Source organism: Dasypus novemcinctus, chromosome 7, assembly GCF_030445035.2.
Source record: "Dasypus novemcinctus isolate mDasNov1 chromosome 7, mDasNov1.1.hap2, whole genome shotgun sequence".
Taxonomy (NCBI): Eukaryota; Metazoa; Chordata; class Mammalia; order Cingulata; family Dasypodidae; genus Dasypus; species Dasypus novemcinctus.
In genome coordinates this window covers 19,415,639-19,437,752 of record NC_080679.1, presented here as the reverse complement: position 1 = coordinate 19,437,752, position 22,114 = coordinate 19,415,639, and the positions used below count along the sequence as shown (strand labels likewise).

General features: G+C 41.3%; 1 protein-coding gene across 1 annotated transcript; it reads right to left on the bottom strand.

The window, feature by feature from the left end:
- Positions 1-3,987: 3,987 nt before the first annotated feature.
- On the bottom strand, positions 3,988-21,719 carry FAM124B (family with sequence similarity 124 member B). Its single transcript, XM_004472185.4, has 2 exons — positions 20,645-21,719; positions 3,988-7,245 (listed from the first exon to the last, which is right to left on the bottom strand). The coding sequence occupies exons 1-2, from the start codon at positions 21,374-21,376 to the stop codon at positions 6,589-6,591; spliced, it is 1,389 nt and encodes a 462-aa protein (XP_004472242.2). The 5' UTR covers positions 21,377-21,719; the 3' UTR covers positions 3,988-6,588.
- Positions 21,720-22,114: the final 395 nt, after the last annotated feature.

Here is a 22,114-nt window from a genome sequence, read left to right as displayed (position 1 = left end):
TTGGGTCTCTTCCCAATGGTACAACCCACCTTGGCAAAATGAGCCTTCAGCTATTCGCCCAGAGTCCGTCTATTATAGCGTCTTTTAGAGTGGAGCAGAGAAGAACTTGAAGACTCATCCCCAGGGACTGGATTGTGCACAGCACTGCCCTCTAGTGGCTTACAAGGATAGGGCGCGAAACCAGGTAAATGTTTACAGTCAAAAGTCGTACTGAAATTCAGCAACATTTAATTTTGTGATTTAGACCATTGCACAAAGCAGGAGAAAATTCCAAAAGACAACTGCTCCATGGGAGGGATATAAAAAGGACCATTACTCATAATGGATGTCAGCTCGAATCAACCAGGGTCTGTGCCTCAGGAATTCCCACAGCCAGTGCTATGACAGCAAGAGAGTCCTTTCTGCTGTAACTCCTGAGTGTGCCTACGTCTCTTGGCCAAAGAAAACCTGATCCGCCAACACCTCCTTGGCCTGGAATCCCTTGTCTGAACTGCACCCACAGCTCCTGCAATGAACTCTTCTGGCTGGGGCACGTGGAGCCAGGAGTCATTCCCTGCCCTTCATCAAGCTCCTTGGAGGCAGAAGGTGTCTCATCTTCCACGTCCTGGAACTTAAGAAATGCTCGTCAATGGCTGGAGGAGTCCCACCCCTTGGGTGTGAGCTACAGATGGAGCAGAGCAGCACGAGCCACTGAGATGGGCAGTGATGCTTGGGAACTAAAGGGAGGTCCTGACATAGGTCTGCCAAATGAAAGTGCAGTACTAAGAACTGGAAGGAACCAGATGGAGAGGGTCTCTTAGAACAGACCCTGCCCTGAGAACACGGACGGGAAGGGATGGCTGGAGGACAGAGGCCTCTTCCATGTTCTTGCCCCTTGCTCTGCATTCACTGAACAAAGTATCTGTGAAGGCACCTCTGGGCGCAGCCCTGGGCTTGTGTCTGGGCCCTGGGGCTGCTTTCGAAAAGGGGGGCAGGTCCCCTGAGATAGCGGTGTTCAGCCGGAGACCTCGATGACAGGAAGGAGCTGCCACGGGGGCAGAGGGGGCCAGGGGTGCACTTGAGGAGCTGGCAGGAAGCCAGGGAGGCCCGCCAGGCATTTAGGTGTGTGCACAGGTATGGAGGGCAAGGCTGAGCCCCTCCCCTCCTTGCACCACCCCCCTCTATTTACACCCCCTTCGAGAGGCCGGATGGTGGAGTAGTTAGGAGCGTGGACCCTGCCTAGCAGCCTGGAGTCCAACCCCAACTGGGCCACTTACTAATTGTGTAAGGCTCCTGACTTCGCCTTGCCTCACTTGCCACATCTATAAAATGGGGATAATCGTGGCCTGTGGCAGCTTGCTCGGTCGGTAGAGGTGGGGTCTGGCTGCGGACGAGGGGTCGGTCCAGCTCTGGACGAGGGGTCGGTCCCGCTCGGGACGAGGGGTCGGTCCCACTTGGGACGAGGGGTCGGTCCGGCAGCAGACGAGGGATCGGTCTCACAAGGGGTTGCGCGGTTCGGCTGACGGGGTCGCCCGGCGAAGCCGGTGACGAAGGGGTCGCCTGGAGAAGCAGGCGACGAACTGGGGACAAGGGAGGCCAGGCCCTTGTCGGGGGCTCTCAGGACTGGAGGGCGCACGGCAGAAGAACTACCGCGGAGACAAGGTAAACACGCAAGTCCACTTTATTGAGGGAGAGGCAACAGTTTTATAGGGGCTGGGGAAGGCTGATTGGTCGAAGCCACGCCCTGTTCTGATTGGTTGCCGGCAAAAGGTCAGTGGGCGGTACTGGACGGGGGAGGGGTGGTGGTTAGGGATTGGCTGTCGCTGTTGCTGGGGGAAGGGGCAGGGTCCAGGGATTGGTGGCTGTTGTTGCTGGGGTGGAGGGCAGACTTGAGTTTCCCGCCCACGCCTGGCTGTTGCTGCTGTCGGGGGAGGGGAAAAGGGCAGACTGGAATTTTCCGCCCTGCGCCTGCGCAGGGAGAAAGAAGAAGAAGGGTGCCGCCCCACAGGCATCGTGTGGCGCCATCCGGGAGGAGGGGCGGCCGCGGAAGCATGGCTGCAGAAGCATGGCTGCCGAGAAGGGGAGACCCGAGGGCACTCTGCGCCCATGCCGAGCTCCCTTCAGGGGTGGGGGTGGGCCCGACCAACCACCCTTTTATGGGGGCAGCGGAATTCGCCAGGCCAGCAAACCACACTTCAGCCCGAGGGGTGACCGCAGTGGCCCCTCCTTCACAGGATTGTTGTGAAGATCAAAATGCTTGGGAGAGCACGTCATACGAGAAGGACACACAGGGCAGCAATCATTATCAGCTCAGATCTAGGATTATCATCTCTAAAAAACACTGAAATAAATACATCTGAATATGATTAAAAGGGAAAGTGTTTGATTTTGTACATGATAACAGAATAAAACTTTTTTTTAAATTATGAAACTACAAAAAATATAAAAATAAAAAAGCCTCAGCAACATCTCTGGCAAGAGTGGGATTTGTGAGAACAATACATTTCTTCTCACCTTGGTTATGCCTTTAATAGCCCAGCTAGATTCTCTGGAATAACATGACTTTTTAAATGATATATCTGAAAATAAAGTTTAGTGGAGTCAAGTTCTTAATAACACAAATCCGAACGATGAGCTCTCTGAGGCCATAAAAACCTTCTCTTCTGTCCCATAGTAAATAGTGCGGTCAATTTAAAAAGTTGCTAATTGTGAGAAATACTCAAGAAACATCTCAAACATCAGAGAAAGGTTTATTAGGTATGAAAGGAGAGCGCTGTGGATGGGGAGATCAGTTTGATCCTAACTGATGTGGGTTACATAGTCCCAGAGCAGAATCCTGGAAGTGAACTGGGAACTGGGGAGAATTTCCTCAGAGAAGAAACGAAAGCTCTCTCCTCCTCTCAGAGCTTAGCCAAGGAACTCCTTCAGAAGTTGCAAGCTACTGGCTACAGCTACGGAAGTTGCAACTACATTCCTTAGGGGATCCTGGCAAATGCCCCAAATGCAAAATCATTTAAAACAGAGTGAAGAATGAAAATAGTAACAAATTCACTCACACAGGAGAGTAAGAGAGGGAAGGGAAGGAAAGGGAGGGAAAAGAATGGAAGAGAAAAGAAAAGGAATAGCAAGGGAGAAGGGAAAGGAAGGAAGGGAAGAAGAAAGAGAAAGGGGGAAAAGCCCCATACCCAAAAGCTTGGGGAAGACACAAGAAAGGCAGACAGCACTGCTTTATTTCTGGACTTTAATATTGAGATGAAACTTAAGAATTTTTAATCAGTAGAAATTGGGGTGTCTCTGTTCTCATCTTTTGCATTTTCCTTCCCCTCTCCATTTTACCCTGGCAGGGCAGAAGATGGCCTTTCCCCTCTCTCCTCACCTTCTCCATTCTTCTCTCCGCCCTCAGTGCCTCTCCCGTGAATAATGGGACGGGCAGACCCGACTGGTGGAGACACGAGACGAGACGGGGAGAGAGGGTGGGTGGGACGTTGCCGAGGCACTTTACGACTCCCTTGTGAAATCAAGGTGGGCCCATCTCTTCCCTGTCTTCTTTCCCCTTTCCCCCCGGACCCCCTCATTACCCCTCCCGGTTACTTCCACTAAAGAACAAATGTGTTCACAAGTTTCCAAATGTTACCATTTCTATAAATGTTTAGCAGTTTCCAAAGGATGCTTACAAAATGTGTGAAATACTAATAATAAGGTTAAAAATAGCCAAACTGCAGCACAACTGATTTTTAATATGCCTAGAACGAAAATATAATATTCTAAATTATCAGGAGTTCTTCAAATTTAAAAGGTGATACATTTTACACTTTAGGAAATAAAGTATAATTATAATTAATTAAAGTCTGACTAATTTGAAAAATTGGTTAAACTGTTTCATAATTTATCTGTTATGCTAGTCTCTTTCAAACCTTAGGCTATATATTGGGATATTTGCTTATATATGTTTTTCCTCTGAGATATATAAACAAATGGCATGGAAAGCAAAAATCTTAGAATGTTGCGTTAGTATTTGTTGTTATTTTTATTGTATCACTGATTTTAATAAAATTTGTTTTTAAAAAAATCTTTTGTTACAATGACATCTTTTTTTTTTAAGATTTATTTTTTATTTATTTCTCTCCCCTCCCGCCCCCCCAGTTGTCTGCTCTGTATCCATTCGCTGTGTGTTCTTCTGTGACCGCTTCTTATCAGCAGCACAGGGAATCTGTGCTTCTTTTTGTTGCGTCATCTTGTTGTGTCAGCTCTCCGTGTGTGCAGCACCATTCCTGGGCAGGCTGCACTTTCTTTCGCGCTGGGCGGCTCTCCTCACGGGATGCACTGCTTGCACATGGGGATCACCTATGTGGGGGACACCCCTGCATGGCATGGCACTCCTTGTGCGCATCAGCACTGCGCGTGGGCCAGCTCCACACGGGTCAAGGAGGCCCGGGGTTTGAACTGTGGACCTCCCAGGTGGTAGGCAGATGCCCTATCCATTGGGCCAAGTCCGCTTCTCTACAATACATCTTTAAAACACTGATCTGAAGGTCTATTTGTAATAATAATACTGCCTCATATATCTATAGTACTTAACAATACACAAATGTGGTCATATATATAACACTGATTCTCATAACAACCTTTCGTTACAGTAGACAAGGCATCAAAGGATCAAAGAGGTTAACATGTTCAAGGTCATATAAACAGTAATTTTAGAAACTGAGACCAAAATCTGGGCCTCTCCCACCCAATCAACTGGTTTTCCCATCCCATCATGTTGTAAAGGAGATTTCTATATTGAGTTAGAGGATGAAAACTCAGAGTAGGTGATCTTTTAGGAATGTTACAAATCAATTTTATAAAGTACTCCTTTAAATTTCTCAATGTCCTTCATGATTTTCATGTACTTATATTCTTACCTATGTATTATGTTAAAGAAGTTTAGATAATCTCAAAAGAAGTGGGAAGGAAATTTCCAAACTCTATCTTACTGTGCCTTTCAAGGCAATTCTGTAGATCGACTTAAGACTAATATTTTTAACTCGTTTTAAAAAATCATTTCAAAATTAAGTTCTGTATTATATTTTCTAAGATCTAACTTTAACCTAGAGATGCTTACAAAGTGTGTAAAATGTGAGAAAGAAGGAAAATGATAACGAGCATATACTGATGTAGTAAGGACAAAAAATATTTAATTTATTATTATTGCCTTTGTCCTTTTTCAACTCTCCTCTATTTCTGCCTGTCAGTTGGGCAAGTGACACAGACTCTTAACCTAGTCCCATTGCCCCAGGATTCATCCATAGGCTAGAACCATTTTTCTTTCCAAATGAGTATACTAAATATTCAGGCCTCAGAGAGATCCAGCTAAATCAGTGTTTATACTCTTATGTCACATCTTCCTGGAGAATGAAGTTCATGGAGTCCAATAACCCTGTAAATTAACTAAAACAGACAGACTTCAGATTTTTTTAATATGTGTAATAGACCTAGACAAAAATATCAGCACAGAGGCAATTAAGAATTTGTCCTTTACGATCATAATCACAATTCATAATATGCAGTATGCACCTTCAGGTCATGAATGCTGCAAGTGTGGGAATCAATCATGGAAGGTTTCTAGAGGAATAAGCTTGGATTTCGTTTTAAGAGTTGGTAGAATGGATTTGTCATGGTGGCAAAACCATAAACACTTTTGGGGTTCAATGGCCACAGAATGGACATGACCTGTATACATAATGACTTATTCAAACTTAAATGCTCAATAAATATTTGTTGAATGAATAAACAAGTGTATAAATGAATGAATAAGTATTGCAAAGGAATCTGGGGAATCAAATATGACCAGAAGAATCCATGTCCTGCTCTGGTGATTTCAACTAATTCAATCCCCCTGCTGTCCTCAGTAGAGAGCGCAAATCATCCAATACGCCCATAAACTTCTCACAAACCCCTGGCCACTCTGGATTAGTGTGGAAACAGATGAGAAATGGAGGAGCAGGAAAACCCTAGAGTCCAGTTCTCATTTCTAACCTGATTTTCTAACTTCCAGTGTTCCTGCTTATTAAACAGGAAAAAAATAGTTTGTAATTTTCAACACATTTTGCATTTTAACTTATTCCAAATGCAAACAACTTTAAAGGCAAAATCACAAGAGGGTAAGCAGGACCTAGTTTCCAAAATAGGCCACATCAAAATTAAAAAGCACACAAGATTAAATATATCATTTATATTTGTCCAGGGGACTGAGCTGTGCAACGCAAGTAAAAAATAAAACCAAATTGCATGTACTAATGAGTGTTGTAAAACAATATGATCATTTGCATAAAACACAATTATCTTGAGAGGTGCTGAACTCAACACACCAAGCTGGGTTAGTATGTTGCCAGGGAACACAAGGTGTTAGACTTTTCCCTATGTGTTGGCTGTGGTCCCTTACAAATGTCGTGGCAATAAACAACCACCCAAACGTATTAGTCTTTTAACAGCTGAAATAAATGCAGTCTAGTTCTGTGCCTGAGGTAGCACTCAGACAAACAAGAACCCGGCCTATTATGGGTCAATTCTCCTTTTCTAGAAAATGGTATCCAATCTTGTGTTTTGGAAAACCATGAATATTTTATGCTATATGAAGAATTCTTCTTCTTCTCGTTTGTTTTCTTCCCCTTGAACTGGCAGATGAAGGGGATATTGTGAGATTATCTTCCTTGCATCAAGGTCCCTTTGGCCAGCAAGTGGCAAAGGATGGACTCTTTCCTCAAAGATGCTGCTGTTTTTGGAGGCAGCCTCCACTAAAGAGGAAGATGGCAAGCAGGATGGAGGCTGACTTTTCTGCAGACCCCTTGGAAATCCCCTCAAAGATGATTGCCTGGGTTCAGGATTGACCACAGTAAACCCAGTGTCAACATTTGTCTCTGCCTCAAGTTTCTGAAAGCTGTTTCTTTGGTTAAGGACCTTCATTCTAGTCCCAGATGTGAGGAGAGGAGAAGGACGATGCAGCTGGGCACCCATGGCTGGGCTGCTGGCCTGCGGTGACCAGCCAGGGCTTTCCCACAAAGAGCCAGTAGAACTGTCCAACATCAGGCTGCCACCAGGCTCAGGAAGCTCCAGGGATCCCACCTTGGACCTCCTGACCCTGTTTCTCCAGCTTTTTGGTTCTAAGGTCTTCTTTGCAGAGCCAGAGCCTAGCCTGGAGCCCTGGAGAAGCATGTCAGCCTCAGAGGTGCCATTCAAAGAGGAAAGCTCACTACATCTAACACCAAGTCCTGGATTTGTCTGGACCTATGGGACAAAGAAAAGAGAAATAAATGAAGGACATGTTTTCTTAAACTAAGTGCCAAGGATTTAGGTAGGATCTTATTCACCCACTACTGTGCTGTACCCAAGGCAGACTTTCAATAGAGATGACTGATTTGAGCAGAAGTGATAAATACAACTAATTAGGAGGAACATAATCAGCATCAGCACCAAACATTTCTATCTTAGACTCTCTAAAGCAAAAGCAAGATTCTGATAATCAAATAACCACTGGACAACAATACACATCTGTTATATGGATTGTTCAAGTGATACAAAGATGTTCATAGGTATTATTTGTTGACCCCACTTGATGTTGGAATACATCATTATTTACCAGTGTGGAAAAATAAAACTAAAAACCACCCAAAAATACGGTTATAGTCAAGATAAGTGTTGGAATATAAATTCAATCTTTCAAAGTTTGTGGTATTCCTTTGCAATCATGCTAATAATGATGTATCTCAAAGGCTATTACAAGACGTGTGGGCACTCTAGGCAGGCTAATAATTTGGCACCATTTAAACCAATATTCTTTAAATACTTGAGCACCATATATTCAGAGAAGACTAGTATCAGTGTGAGAAAACGGAAAAGGGCAATTGCTTCTGTCAGGGCTCTGGTACTTTAATCCTTGGCAACTCCACTCTGGTGCCAAACTTACAGACCCCACTCAGCAGCCCCCACCCTCCATTTAATTGCACTACCCCTTCTCAGAATGGAATTCACTGACACGTCATCCATCACTGACTCTTGGGAGTCTCACAGCCTTCTACTCATACAACACTCTCCTTAAAAGGATTTCTGGAAAAGACAGTTTTCTCCAGCTTGTTACATTCTTAGTGTCTTTTCAGTAGCACTTGGGAATCAGTATCCAGGACCACCTCTGCCACCCACCCCCTAAGCAAAATACCAAAATGAATAGTGCATTATTTATCTCACAAGGCAGAAATTAGGATATTGCGGAAGCAGACCTAGAAATGACTAAATCATCATATATATATAGTTTTTGATTGTGTAAATCATACACACGTTTGCCTTTTCAATTTTCTCTCTGATAGAAAGAATGAGGTTGCTATTACCAAAGTGCAAAATAAACAAAGCACCAGGGACTGCCATTAATTTCCTTAGATTAGAAACTAGCAAATATTTTCTGTAAATGGCTGTATAGTAAATATCTGAGACAGTGTAGGCCATATAGTCTTTATAGCAATTGCTCATCTCTGCCCTCAAACAGCACAGAAAACATAAAGAAAGAATGGGCATAGTTGTCTTTCAATAAAACATTATTTATGAACCCTGAAATTTAACCTGAAATAATTTTCAGGTGTCATAAAATATTCTTGGGTATTTTTCCCAACCATTTGAAAGTGGAATTTATGGAAGCAGATGTGCCTCAAGCAGTTGAGCACCTGCTTCCCACATGGAAGATTCCAGGTTCAGTCCCCAGTGCCTCCTAAAAACAGAAACAAACACAAGCAAACAAATGAAAAAACCAACTCAGAGAAGCTGATATGGCCCAGTGGTTGAGCACCAATTTCCAATATATGAGGTCCTGGGTTCAATCTTTGGCCTTGGTACCTCAAAAAAAAAATGGTATTTAAGGTAGTGGCATCAGACATCCCCAGGAAAATTTCCCCTTAGAGACAGTTAAATAGAAAGGCAGATTCAACTTGTTCAGAACTCTGGAGGACAATAGAAACTGAAGAAAGACTCCACAAATGCTGACTCAAAAGGAAAAAAATCACACGCAAGTAGAAGAGCAAGTGGATCTGCCAGTGTAGACCCCTCCCCTATGCCCTATGATTAGTTCTGCACAATTTAAGAGACACACAGTGGCAGCCTTCTGGCCCAGGCAGAAACTGCTGTCATTACTGGCAGTGACACGGACAAGAAGTACAACTAACTCCAGACAGAATAAACCCTAATAGACCTACCTCCAAACACATATTAATCAAAATATCAAATGCCAAAGATAAAAACAGAGTTCTGAAAACAGCCAGAGAAAAGCAATTCATCACATACAAAGGTTCCTCAATAAGACTAGATGTCAATTTTTCATCAGAAACCATGGTGGCAAGAGGGCAGTGGTATGACATATTTAAGGAACTGAAAGAGAAAAACTACCTGGAAAAACTGTCCTTCAAAAATGAGGGAGAGTTTAAGACAATCACAGATAAACAAAAACTGCAAGAGTTCATTACTAAGAGACTTATCCTATAAGAAATGCTAAAGGTAGTTCTTTGGGTTGAAATGAAAGAACAGGAGATAGTAGCATGGAGTAGTATGAAGAAGTGAAGGCCTCCATTAAAGGTAACTACGTGAGTGAATTCAAAAACCAATAGAATGGTATCCTGGTATATTACACTACTCTTTATTTCCTGTAAGATTTAGAATATAATTGAATAAGAAATAATCATATTTCCATGTTATGGACAAGCAAAATATAAAAAAGTAATGTGTGACAAAAACAACATAAAGAAAGGAGACAAAGGGAAATAGGAACAGAGACTGTGGATGTTATTGAAATTAAGTTGATATCTTTTTTAACTAGTAGATTAGAGACTTAGTTTGTTTAATACAAACCCAGGGTAACCACAAAGAAAGTATTCAAAACATATACAGATGTAAATGAGAAATGGATTAATCAATTACATCACAAAAGATCAACCATACACCAAAGAAGTCTGAAATAAAGGAAAATAGGGACGAAAAAGATATAAGCCATATGAGAAACAAAGGACAAAATGGCTGAAGTGAGTTCAGCCTTACCAGTAAATATAATTGGGTTAAACATCCCAATCAAAAGACACAGATTGGCAGAATGGATAAAAAAGAATGATCCAACTATTTGTTGTTTATAAGCAACTCATTTTAGATCCAAAGACACAAATAGGTTGAAAGTGAAATGATGAAAAAAAAATATTCCTTGCAAACAGTAACCAAAAGAGAGCTGGTATAGCTATAGTAATATTGGACAAAATAGATTTTAAGTAAAAAATTGTTACAAGAGAAAAAGAAGGAAACTATTAATAAAAGGGTCAATCAATCAAGAAGAAATAGCAATCATAATTATTTATGTATTTAGCCACAATGCCCCAAAACATATGTGGCAAACTGAAAGGAGAAATAGATACCCCTACAATAATAGTTGGATACTTCAGTACAGCACCGTCATCAATGGAGAGAACTTCTATACAGAAGATCAATCAAAAAATGGAGATCTTGAACAATACTATAAATGAATAAGATATAACAGATATATACATAACTCTGCAACCCAAAATAGCAGAATACACCTTCTCAAGTGCACATGGATGACTCTTCAGCACAGAGTACATGTATTAGGTCTCAAAACAAGTCCCAATAAATTTAAAATATGGAAAAACATCTTCTCTGGTCATAACTGAATGAAGCTGGAAATCAATAACAGAGGAAGAACTTGAAAATCCACAAATATATGGATCTTGTGATGAATGAAAACAAAATGCAACATATCAAAACTTATGGGACATGGTGAAGGCAGTACTCAGAGAAATTTATGGGTCTGAATAGATCACATTAAAAAAGAAGAAAGCTCAAATCACAGATCCAAACTTACATCTGGAGGAACTAGAAAAGGAAGAGAAAACTAAAACCAAAGCAAACAAAAGGAAGGAAGTAATGAAGATTAGAACGGAGATAAATGAATATAGAATAGAAATATACACATAGAGAATCAATGAAACCAAAAGTTGGTTCTTTGAAAAGATCAATAAAGTCAAAAAATCTTAGCTAGACAGACAAAATAAAAAAGAGATGATACAAATAACTTAAATCAGGAATGAAAGGCAGGAACATCTCAACAGACCCCATAGAAATAAAAATATTATAAGAGGTTACAATGAACAATTGTATGCCAACAAATTAGATAACCTTGATGAAATAGACAAACTCTTAGAAGACACAAACTACCTACACTACTCTAGAAGAGATGAGAGTTCAACAGCCAAGAACAAGAGATTGAATCAGTAATCAAAAACCTCCCAACAAATAAAATCCCAGAACCGACAGCTTTACTGGTGAATTCTACCAAATACCCAAAGAAGAATTAGCCTAATACTGTGAAACTCTCCCCAAACAATTGAAGAGGGAAATTTCTCAACTCATCCTATGAGGTCAACATCCTGTGCACCAAAGGCAGATAAAGATATTCTAAGAAAAGAAAATTACAAACTGAGTATAGTGCAAAAATCCTCAACAAAATACTAACAGCTTGAATCCAACATCACATTAAAAGCGTTATACACTGTGATCAAGTGGGATTTATCCCACATATACAAGAGTGGTTCAACATAAGAAAATCAATTAATGTAATACATCACATTAAGGAAAAACACACATGATCATCTCAAATGATGTAAAAAGTCATTTGACAAAATTCAGCAGTACTTCCTGATAAAAATAGAGATCATAGCATATATCAATGGTGAAAGACTGAAAGCATTACCCCTTAGATCAGGAACAAGACAAGGATGCCCACCTATAACCAGTTATTCAACATTTATTGGAAGTTCTAGCCAGAGCAGTTAGGCAAGAGAAAGAAATGAGGCATCCAAACTGGAAAGAAAGAAGCAGAACATTCCTTATTTGCACACATGATCTCATATGCAGAAAACCCAGAAATATCCACAACAAAGCTCCTAGAGATAATAAATGAATTCAACAAAGTGGTGGGGTACAAGATCATGACACAAAAATCAGTGGTGTTTCTATACACTAGTAATAAACAGTCTAAAGAGGAAATCAAGAAAAACTTTCTGTATAAAGCAGCAACTAAAAGAATCAAATATCTAGGAATGAATTTAACCAAGGATATAAAGGGCTTACACATGGAAAACTACAAGACATTGCTGAAAGAAATTAAAGAAGGCTACATAAATGAAAGGACATTCAGTGTTCATGGACTGGAAACTAACAATTGTTAATATGTCGATTCTACCCAAAGAGATATACAGATTCAATGCAATTCCAATTAAAATTCCAACAGACTTCTTCCAAGAAATGGAAAAGCTAATCATTAAATTCAGATAAAAAGGTAAACAGAACCAAATAGCCAAAACCATGGTAACTAAGTTACAAGGGCCAGGTGGGGAAGGGAAATGAGGAGTTAATGTTTAATTGGGGAAGCAGATGTGGCTCAAGCAGTTGGGCACCCGCCTACCACATGACAGGTCCCAGGTTGGGTTCCCGGTTCCTCCTAAAGAACATGAGCAAGATGGCAAGCTGACACAATAGGCTGGCACAGTAAGCTGAAGTAACAAGATGACTCAATGAGAAGACACATACAAAGTGTGTCACACAATGAGAGACAACAACAAGCAGGGAGCAGAGGTGGCTCACACAAACAACGAGTGGAGAGGGGAGAAATAAAATCTTTAAAAAATATTTAATTAGTAGGAAGTTGCTGTTTGGGATGATGAGAAAAGTTTTGGCAATGGATGATGGTGATAGAGACACAACTTTGTTATTTAAAAGGGGAATTTAACTTGTTTATAAGTCACCACACACACACACACACAATAGAACTATACAGCACAAAGAGTAAACCCTAATATAAACATTTAGCAGTCACTAAATGTCTGTGGGCTAAAGTTAACCACATAATTATCATAATATTGTCAATTGTAACAAAGTTACCACACTAATGCAAAATGTTAATAATGGGGAAAACTGTGCCTGTGAAAGGGGGATAGATGGGAACTCTGTACTTATAGCATGATTTTTCTGTAAACCTACATCTGCTTTAATAAAAATATTTTTAAAAATTTTTAAATATTTTTAAAAATGAAGAAATCTTTCTTTGCTCCCAGGCAAAACTTTGCTGTCCTCTGCTTTAGATCAATATTCTCTCTTTTTCTCTCTGCTGGCTCCTTTCCAATAGCAATTAAACCTGCTCAAATCTCCTGTCTTGAAAAATACATTCCTTCAACCCTCTGCCCTCTTCCAACGCTCTCCCTTAGTCCTTTCATAGTCAAACCTCTTTATAAAGTTGTCTACATTCATTTTTCCTACTAATTTCCCTCTATTTCCACTACCCACTGTATTGACCTTCCTTCCTACCAGTCCACTGACATTGCTCTTGCCAATACCATCTACAACTAGCCTCCTTGCGGTCAGTTTTACTTGCGTGCTTGGTAGAATTTCACACTCTCCTTTACACTTGAAGTCTTTTCCTTTAAGTACCATGTCAATACATTCTTCTGGTGTTTCTCCTTTTCCATTCACCTCTTTTTGGTTTGTACTGGATCCTCTTCCTCTGCCAGTTCATTTAGTATAATACTTCAGTGCTAAACCCAATGCTCTTCTCTTCTCACTCTACACACTCTCCCCCAAGGTAACTTATCCACATTTATGCCTTCAATTTCATCTAAAGCAGGGTTTCGGACCCCTTTGCCAGTCAGGTGAAAACCATGGACTCCTTACTAAGTCCACACTATACTGTGTATTATTTAATAAATATATCACACCTGCACCAACACAAGAAGAATGTTTTTTTGGAGTTCAATTCAAGCTCATGGACCCCTGGTTAAGAACCCCTGATGTAAATGATGAAGGCTGACAAAAGTACAACCACAGCTCAGCTCTGATTTTTAAGCTTCATTCCCACGTGTCCACCTGCCTTCCAGACACCAGCACTTGGAGGTCTCACAGGCTCTTCAAACTCAACTCGTCCATAATTGAACTCATCTTTCTCCTCACAACAAATCTGTGCCACCTACTTTTCCCTCCATCTTAGAAGATGGCATTATTAGCCTCCATGTTGCTCCAGGAAGAGCATCATCTTCCCTTCTTCATCCCCCAAGTATAACCAGTCACCACCACTAGGACTCTGACACCTAAAGATCTCTCAGAACTTCTGCTCTCCATTCCCACTTCCATTAACCCCAGGGCATGCCTTCATCATCTCTCACCTGAGTTATTGTAACAGTCTTCTAACTGGACTCCCCATGGACACTCTACCTCCTTCTAATCCATTCTCCACTCCACTACCACAGGAGCATTGAAAACACAAATTTGGTCTTGTTAGAAGAAACTAAGCCTTTTAGCATGGCCTGCTGCACTCTTCATGATCTGCCCCTTCTTATGCCAGCCTGACAATTCACTGCTTTCTCCCTTTCAGCATCCACATTCCCAAATTGAACTTAATTCGATGTCTTGAACATGATTTGTTCTTTCCTAATGCCAGTGTATATTACATTCTCTCCCTGAGATGTGCCTCCTCTAACCCTTTCTCCCCAAACTTCCTACTCACCTGTCAATTCCAAGTTTACACATCAGTTCCTCTTAGAAGCCTTACTAATGACACCAAGTTTGAGTTAGGTGCCCCTAAATATTGTGTCTGTTACTTCTCAGGTGTGGGACTTGCCTAATCTTTCTCTGCCTCAGATTACTCATCTGTAAAAGAAGATAATGAGTACCAATGTCATGAGATTTGTCATAAGTACTCAGTGATAACAGTACCTGGGAATAGTAAGTGCTGTACATGGATTGCTTATCATTATTATTATTACTAGTTCTCATAGCAGCCTGTACTTCCCATATTATTGTATTATCTACCTTGCCTATTTAAATCTCTGCCTCTTCTCCTAGACTTTATCATTTGGAGGAGCAGGGATTGTGCACCTCTTCCTTAAAGCATCTTCACTGTCTTACACGGTGCCTCACACATAAGCAGGCACTAACTGTCTGCTGGATAAATAATAAAAGCTCTACACGTAACAAAACATAACTTTCGCACATAAATGGGTAGCATCTATAAATTAGGCCCCTGGTTATTTTCTATTAGGTGGTCTTAATAGACTTGTTATAAAGTTTTATTGAGAAAGGGTATTTCTTCAATCTTTTTAAGAAAGGGGAATGTCAACTTTTTTAAAAGAGAAGTCTGAGCTCCTTAGACCATATGGCAAAAGAGAGTGTAGTGTTATTAATGTAGAAATGCATAAGTGTGCGGTTAGAATGAAGAATTTCCGGGAGAAACATAATGCTGAGTGATTGCGATGAATCCCTTGAGGGAGTACAAAGCTCTTCTTGCCAAAAACTAAATTGAAATGCATTTGTAGGAACTCTAATCATTTAAGTGCATTTTTCTAAGAAATATTTGTAAAATGTTACAAATTGAGGACTAGGTTCTTTCAACTACAAGTATCCTGATGAATAGGAAGATCGTTGGTGATGTTAAATCCTTGAAAATACAAGAAAATAAGTCATTGAAAAAAGTATTAAGTTAACAAGGGACCAGAATGCCATCATGAAAGGAAAATAATATTGCTTCTTAGCGAAAACAATTCCAGGAAGACAGCAAAAAAGGATTTCTCCTACACAGAAAAAAAATATTTCATGGAAATGTAATATGTAGATAATAAGGAACCCAAAAACAATGCCAGACTTGCTTTTTTATTCATTGAAACCAGCCTTTTCCAAATAGTTGATCTTTTGAAAGGTGCTCCATTTAATTGATTGACCAAAACCATTTATATCAAACTGCTATCCCACAGCAGCACTAAACTTCTGAGAAACTTCTGGAAGTACACATTTTTTTAAGATTATTTTATTTCTTTATTCCATCTCCCTTTATTGTTTGTGCTTGCTATCTGCTCTCTGCGTCCATTTGCTGTGTACTCTCTGTGTCTGCTCATCTTCTCTTTAGGAGGCACCAGGAACCGATCCTGGGACCTTCCATGTAGGAGAGAGGTGCTCAATTGCTTGAGCTACCTCAGTTCCCTACTTTGTTGTGTCTCTCATTGTCTTTCCTCTTTGTGTCTCCTTGTTGTATCATCTCGCTGCATTGGCTTGCCATGCCTGCCCATTGTAGCAGCTCACTGTCTTGCTCGTCTTCTCCAGGAGACACCAGGAACCAAATCCAGGACCTCCCATGTGGTAGGCAGGAGCTCAATCACTTGAGCCACATCTGCTTCCCTAGAAGTATTCTTTCAGTGTAGCTTAAACAAAAGTATTGAGTGAGAATACAGGAGTGGGAATGTGTGTGTGTGTGTGTTTATGTCTGACTGTGTGGGGTGTGTTGGAGGAAAGGGATGGAAGAGGGAATGAAGGATGGGAACCAAATGAACAAAGGAAGGAAGAGCATGGAATGCAGTGAGAGTGAGTACAACTGAGAGACTAAGACATGAGAAGGGGGTCCTTAATAAATGCTAGCAGGGAAGAAGAAATAAATTACTGACTTCCTAAGAGACTGTTCTATTTTAAATGGATAATAAAAAAATGTATACAAAGAACATAGCTAAATATCTATGGATAAAATAAAAGGAAGCACATGCTTGCTTCCCCCAAACTCATTTCTGGGAAAGGATATAGAAGAGTATATACATATTTTTAAAAGACAAACTTATTTCCTGAAAACAATTAGTCAATAAGTGAAGAGGAAGAGAAGGATATCCTTAAACAAGGGACAGCCCCGGCAATACATGGATGGAGGTGTGAGCGTAGACTTAGGGGGAGAAAGAAAGAGCTAGAAGCTTAGAATGATCAAAGAACAAGGAAGTTGAGGCAGATATTAAGTAAAGGACCTTGAAAGCCAGGCAAGGGAGTTTTAATTTTATTTGCAAGACTTTTGTTACTGAGCTGAAAAGGAACATAAATCCAGCAGTCATTTACAAATTTATTCTGACAGCTGTGTGCAATATAAAGTAGAATGACGAGAGTCATGGAGAGGAGTTAGAATGCCATAATAATCTCCACATTGAATATCACGTGGGTTTAAGGAAGGAAGGTGGCAAGAAGAAATGACTCCAAAGAAAAATTTGGAAGGTCTTGGGGACTGAAGAACATGAGGATTCTAAAGAAAAGAACGCTTTGAAATAACCAATGTTTCAAAACCTGGGCAAATAGGTGAAGAATGACCAGAGCTGGAGAAGCTGGGGTGGGGGTGGGCTGTAGATGTCCTTCTTGCTTTCCCTAAACCCAAGGTGTGTGATGGTACCTCTACTCTGGCATTTATCACAGGCCACCTGCTCTTGTAGGCCCTTGTGGAAGTATCCACCCTCTCATTAGATTTTTAAGGGCAATGAACACCTACCCAAAGGCTAACAAAGGTGTATTAGTCAGAGTTCTCCAGAGAAAGAGAACCAATGGGATATCTATCTAGGTCTGTCCATCTATCTATTTATTATAGGAATTGTCTCACAGGACTGTGGAGATTGGCAAATCCAAAATCCATGGGCCACAAGTTGGGAACTCTGAAGCTTTCAATGAATTCCTGGTTGAAGTAAAGATAGAAATTCTGCTTTCTGACTATTGAAATCAGCAGTTTGCCCTTTAAAGCTTTCAACTGATTGACTGATACTTCTATCATTGATGATGTCATCTCATTTGTTAATTATAGATGTAATCAGCCATCGATGCAATCACCTGATTAATAATGATTTAAATCCATGAAATACTCTCACAGTAACAATCAGTTCAGTGCTTGCTTGACCGAACAACAGGACACCACAAGCCAGCCAATTCGACACATGAACTCAGCCATCACAAAAGGGATGGTTATGAAACCATCCCCCTCATGGTTATGAAACAATGACCCTGCTGGAGCATTTCAAGTAGCTTCCAGGGAGATTTTGCCTTTTGAATTCAAAGAGCGTTCCTATTAAACATCAAACAGAATGGTAAGGTCACCAGCTCTATACTGGAAATAAGGATCTGCCAGGAGTTTGACACCAAAGTTGTGGATTCTATACTTGGATTGTCCAAGTCAAAGGTACCTAAAAGATGATAATAGAACTTATGGAACAGTGACCACAAGTATTGTGAACTGAAAAAAAAGCTTCAACTTTGAACAATATGGTCCAGCTGTCTCTGAACCACCAGCAGCTTTTCAGAGATACTGCATGTGGTTTGTTTGGCAAATAGCTTATTTGATCAAGGGCAGGGTTTAAATTTCAAGAGGTTTAAAGAAAGAGAAGGGTGTCATCACCTATCCTACTTACCCTGAGCACACATGCCACCACCAGTGGAAAAGGCACAAGGAGAAAGAAGACGGACTGTTAAAATGGAGAGAAAGCAGATCAAGTCACTATATTTTTGCATCCACTAGTAATTAAAAGCACAGAATTAAACCTGCCAAAGGGAGAAGAGGGCCTGGAACATGCCCTCGCCCAAAACAGGCACTCCATAAATATTTGGTGAATGAATAAACGTGGACATACTTGCTCGTTTGTTCATACAGTTATTCATTCAATGAGCATCTACTACATACAAAGTTTCCAGAACACAATCCCCCATTTTGTCTGCAAAAGTCAAGGTTCGTTGATGGAGGGGTCAACGGCTAGTACTTTGGAGTGGAAAGGAAAAGTACTGAAGTTTAGAGAGTTTCCCAAGACACTCGGAAGCAGGGGGTGTCTTCCGGGGACTGAAGTGGGGTAGTCTATGAGAACGAGGGCGTAACACTCTGTTCTGGTACTCTGCCCTTGTAGGGTAGTCAGACTCCTAGAAAATCCAAAGAGGGATATGACTATTTGTATATTACTCATAGAGTTTTTCCTTTGTCAAAACAAAAAAACTATTCTGCACTCCCCAAAGCTGATTCAATTTTCTAACAGTCAGTAGCTGGGATTCAGAGTAAAAATGTCAATTAGCCTCTAAAATAGGACTGATAAAAAATATGCCCCCTGCTGACTGTACATATTAAATTCTCACTTGACAATGAGGTTGGTTTTATGTTCTGGAGATTAACTAAGCCTGAAGGGGAAATTTAGATGCCTAGGAAATCAGTGCTCATATAGCAAGGCAACTAACAGAACAGTACCCATTTACGGTATATGACCAAGAAGGCAAATAATTTAGAAATCATTTAATATAGACTCGATATGATTCATATTTTATTTAAGTAAAAAGTTAAAGCTAGTTTATTCACTATGCCTTGCAGGGTTTCTTGCCCTTTCTGAGGGACAGAAGCCACAGCACATTTTGCTCCTTTCCTGCTCATATGTACGTTCACTTTCACACCTACAGAGCTCTGGAGTATCACACTTTAAACGATGAGCTTTGCAGACTGATAAGACACTCCTGGGTGGGTCTTAGGCAAGTACTTGCACCCTTCTATGCCTCAGTGTCCTTATCTGCAAAATGGAAAACTTAGTGATGTCCTATGTTACCAAGATTCAATAAAATAACTAAAGTCCTTAGGAAAGGGCATAATAGAAACAATAATAGCTAAAATTGAGTTCTGGGCACTAAGTTAAGAACCTTGCAAGTATTAGGCCATCACCTGTGGACACGCACCATTTAGGAAGATACCATTATTACCCTCATTGTGTTAAAGAAGAAATTGAGGCTCAAGGTCACACAAATACTCAGTTGCCAGGCTCGACCACCCCACAACACACAAGAAGAGATGGCACATGGCAGCCTCTTGAGTGTTTGGCTTTGAAGGTTACAAAAGAAGGCTTTAACTTCAAGATTTTCTTTTGGAAGAGATTTAACCATCAAATTTGGGGTAAAAGTTGACAGGGATACAAGGTACTTAAAAGTTAAGTCAACAGGGAAGCAGCGGTGGTTCAATCAGTTGAGCTCCCATCTATCATATGGCAAAGCCCTGGGTTGGCGTCCTGGGGCCTCCTTGTGAAGGCAGACTTGCCCGCACGCCACAGAGAGCCAACTCAGCAAGGTAACGCAACAAAAAGGGAGACAAGTAAAAAACACAGAAAAGCACGCAGCAAATGGATACAGAGAGCAAAACAACAAGCAAGTCGCAAGTGTGGGAATAAATAAAATAAATACAGACACAGAGAAGAACGCATAGGGAATGGACACAGACAGCAGACAGCAAGAAAGGCGCAAGGGGGGGCAGGAATAAAAAAAAAGTTAAGTCAACAGAACTACAAACTTCACATCTCTAAGTGTAATTGCAGCTTCAGCTTCTTTGGGCAGAGGGAAAGAGTTTATGAGATCCCTGAACCCATAAAAGTAAGAACAATATTTGGATACAGTTGATCAGCATGGTAAAAAGGAAAATTTGAGAAACAGGACATTTGTCTGATTCTCCTGCAGACTACTTATGTAAGCCAAAAGCTCACTGAGTCTGAACGTCCTTATCTGTCTGAAGAGAGAATTTTATTAAGTCAGAGACTTTCAACTCCACTATATATTAGAATTACCCCAGAAGCTTTAAAAAAAAAAAAATCCAGTCTTGGGCCACACCCAGAAATTCTGATCTAACTGGCCTGGGATAAGGCCATGACATGGGAATTTTTTAAAGCTCCCCAGAGGTTATAATGTGTAAGCAGGATTGAGAACCACTAGTTTAAAGTAGCTCTTCACTTACATCTCAGATGTAATATTATACAGTTTCATGCGCTTCTACAATTTCATAGAGGCAAAACAAAAATACCTGCAGCAGAATCTTATTGCCATCATAATCTTGAGTTTGCCACCTGGTGCTGCTGATGGGGATGCACGGATTGGGTAGAAGTGGCACCAACTGGCCCATCTCTTGAACCTTGAACTGCAGCACCGAAGACTCTTTCGGGTCTACCGACACCCCAAAGGGCAGCTGTTTCAGAGAGAACTGCAAAGCAAAGCCCTCGGTGGAATAGAGCACGAAGAAACAGAAGTTGCTCTTTTGCAGGGTAGCTTCTTTCTGCAAGATCATTTCGTATAGTCTGATGGCATCCTCGTAGTTATCAAAACTGCAGTAGATTGTCACCCTCAGGATGTCGGTGCTACAGTGCACCTGCCTCACTCCCCAAACAGGCATCTGGTTGTCCAGACTGTAGAAATCCTGATTGGCAAGGCTGTACGGACACAGTCTTCCTTGTGCATTCTGGGTGGGGTAGGGCTGCCAAGGCGAATGCTGAAGGGAGTCAAGAACGCGAAATATCCGCTCCTCTCCCAGGCTCGCGTGCAGGAAAAGCAGAACAGACATCCCCGGGAACCGTGACCTCTTGGAGTGGGACTTTTCATAGTATTTCACTGGACTGACCCGCTCTGACACCAGAAAGAGATGAACCTCTGGGCAAAGGCAATCCAGGAGCTGGTCCAGAGTTTGCTGCAGCAGAGGGCCATGTCCTGTGTTAGCAAGGAGATGGACGGTCATGGCCAAAGGCTCTTGTCTCTCATCCATTGTGAAACTGCCAGAGGACAGCAAAGAAAGAAATCATTGAGTGCCCACTGCTCAAGCTTCTGAAATCAGTGAAGTAGACTCAAGGCCGTGGTTGGTTCTCACAAGGAGCCTTCAGCCATCAGAAAACCTGCAGCTGCAACCGCTACTTGAAAGCGAAGCTCTTCACCAGGCGAGGCATGCTCTGGTTGCTAGAGCTCCTGGATGCGCAGTGTGGGAACCTCGCACAGCCTGGGCACAGCAGCCTCCGCTGCGCACAGAGACAGTTAGCTTGACGTCATTCAGCTGCTGCCTCATGGAGCTGCCAGGGTTTTGCTTTTTCAGGCGTTCCCCCTGGTTTCTGTTTGACCTAAAAACCTATAATCCTGAGAAACAATCAAATGGGTGGGTCTTACAGGCACTCAGTAAAGGAAATGACCAATGAATCGTCTCTGTTAGGCTGATAACAATCTGGTTAGTTGAAAAGACATCCTTTTTTTTTTTTTTGACCCACGAAGGGTTCTGATTTCCTGCACGGGCTGGGTGTTTACAGCAGCCTGCCAGGCCACCTAACTACAACGACTTCTTCAAAACAATTCCCCAAACTCGTTCCCTAGCCAGGGTTTTTTCTCTTCCCCTCTTCGTCTTTTGGTTTGGTTTTGTTTTCAAACACTTTACATTAGGGCACTGAGAAAAGATATTTTATCAAAATGATTTTGATGATTCCCTAACAATTATTTGTTCTACTGCAAAATTAGAGTG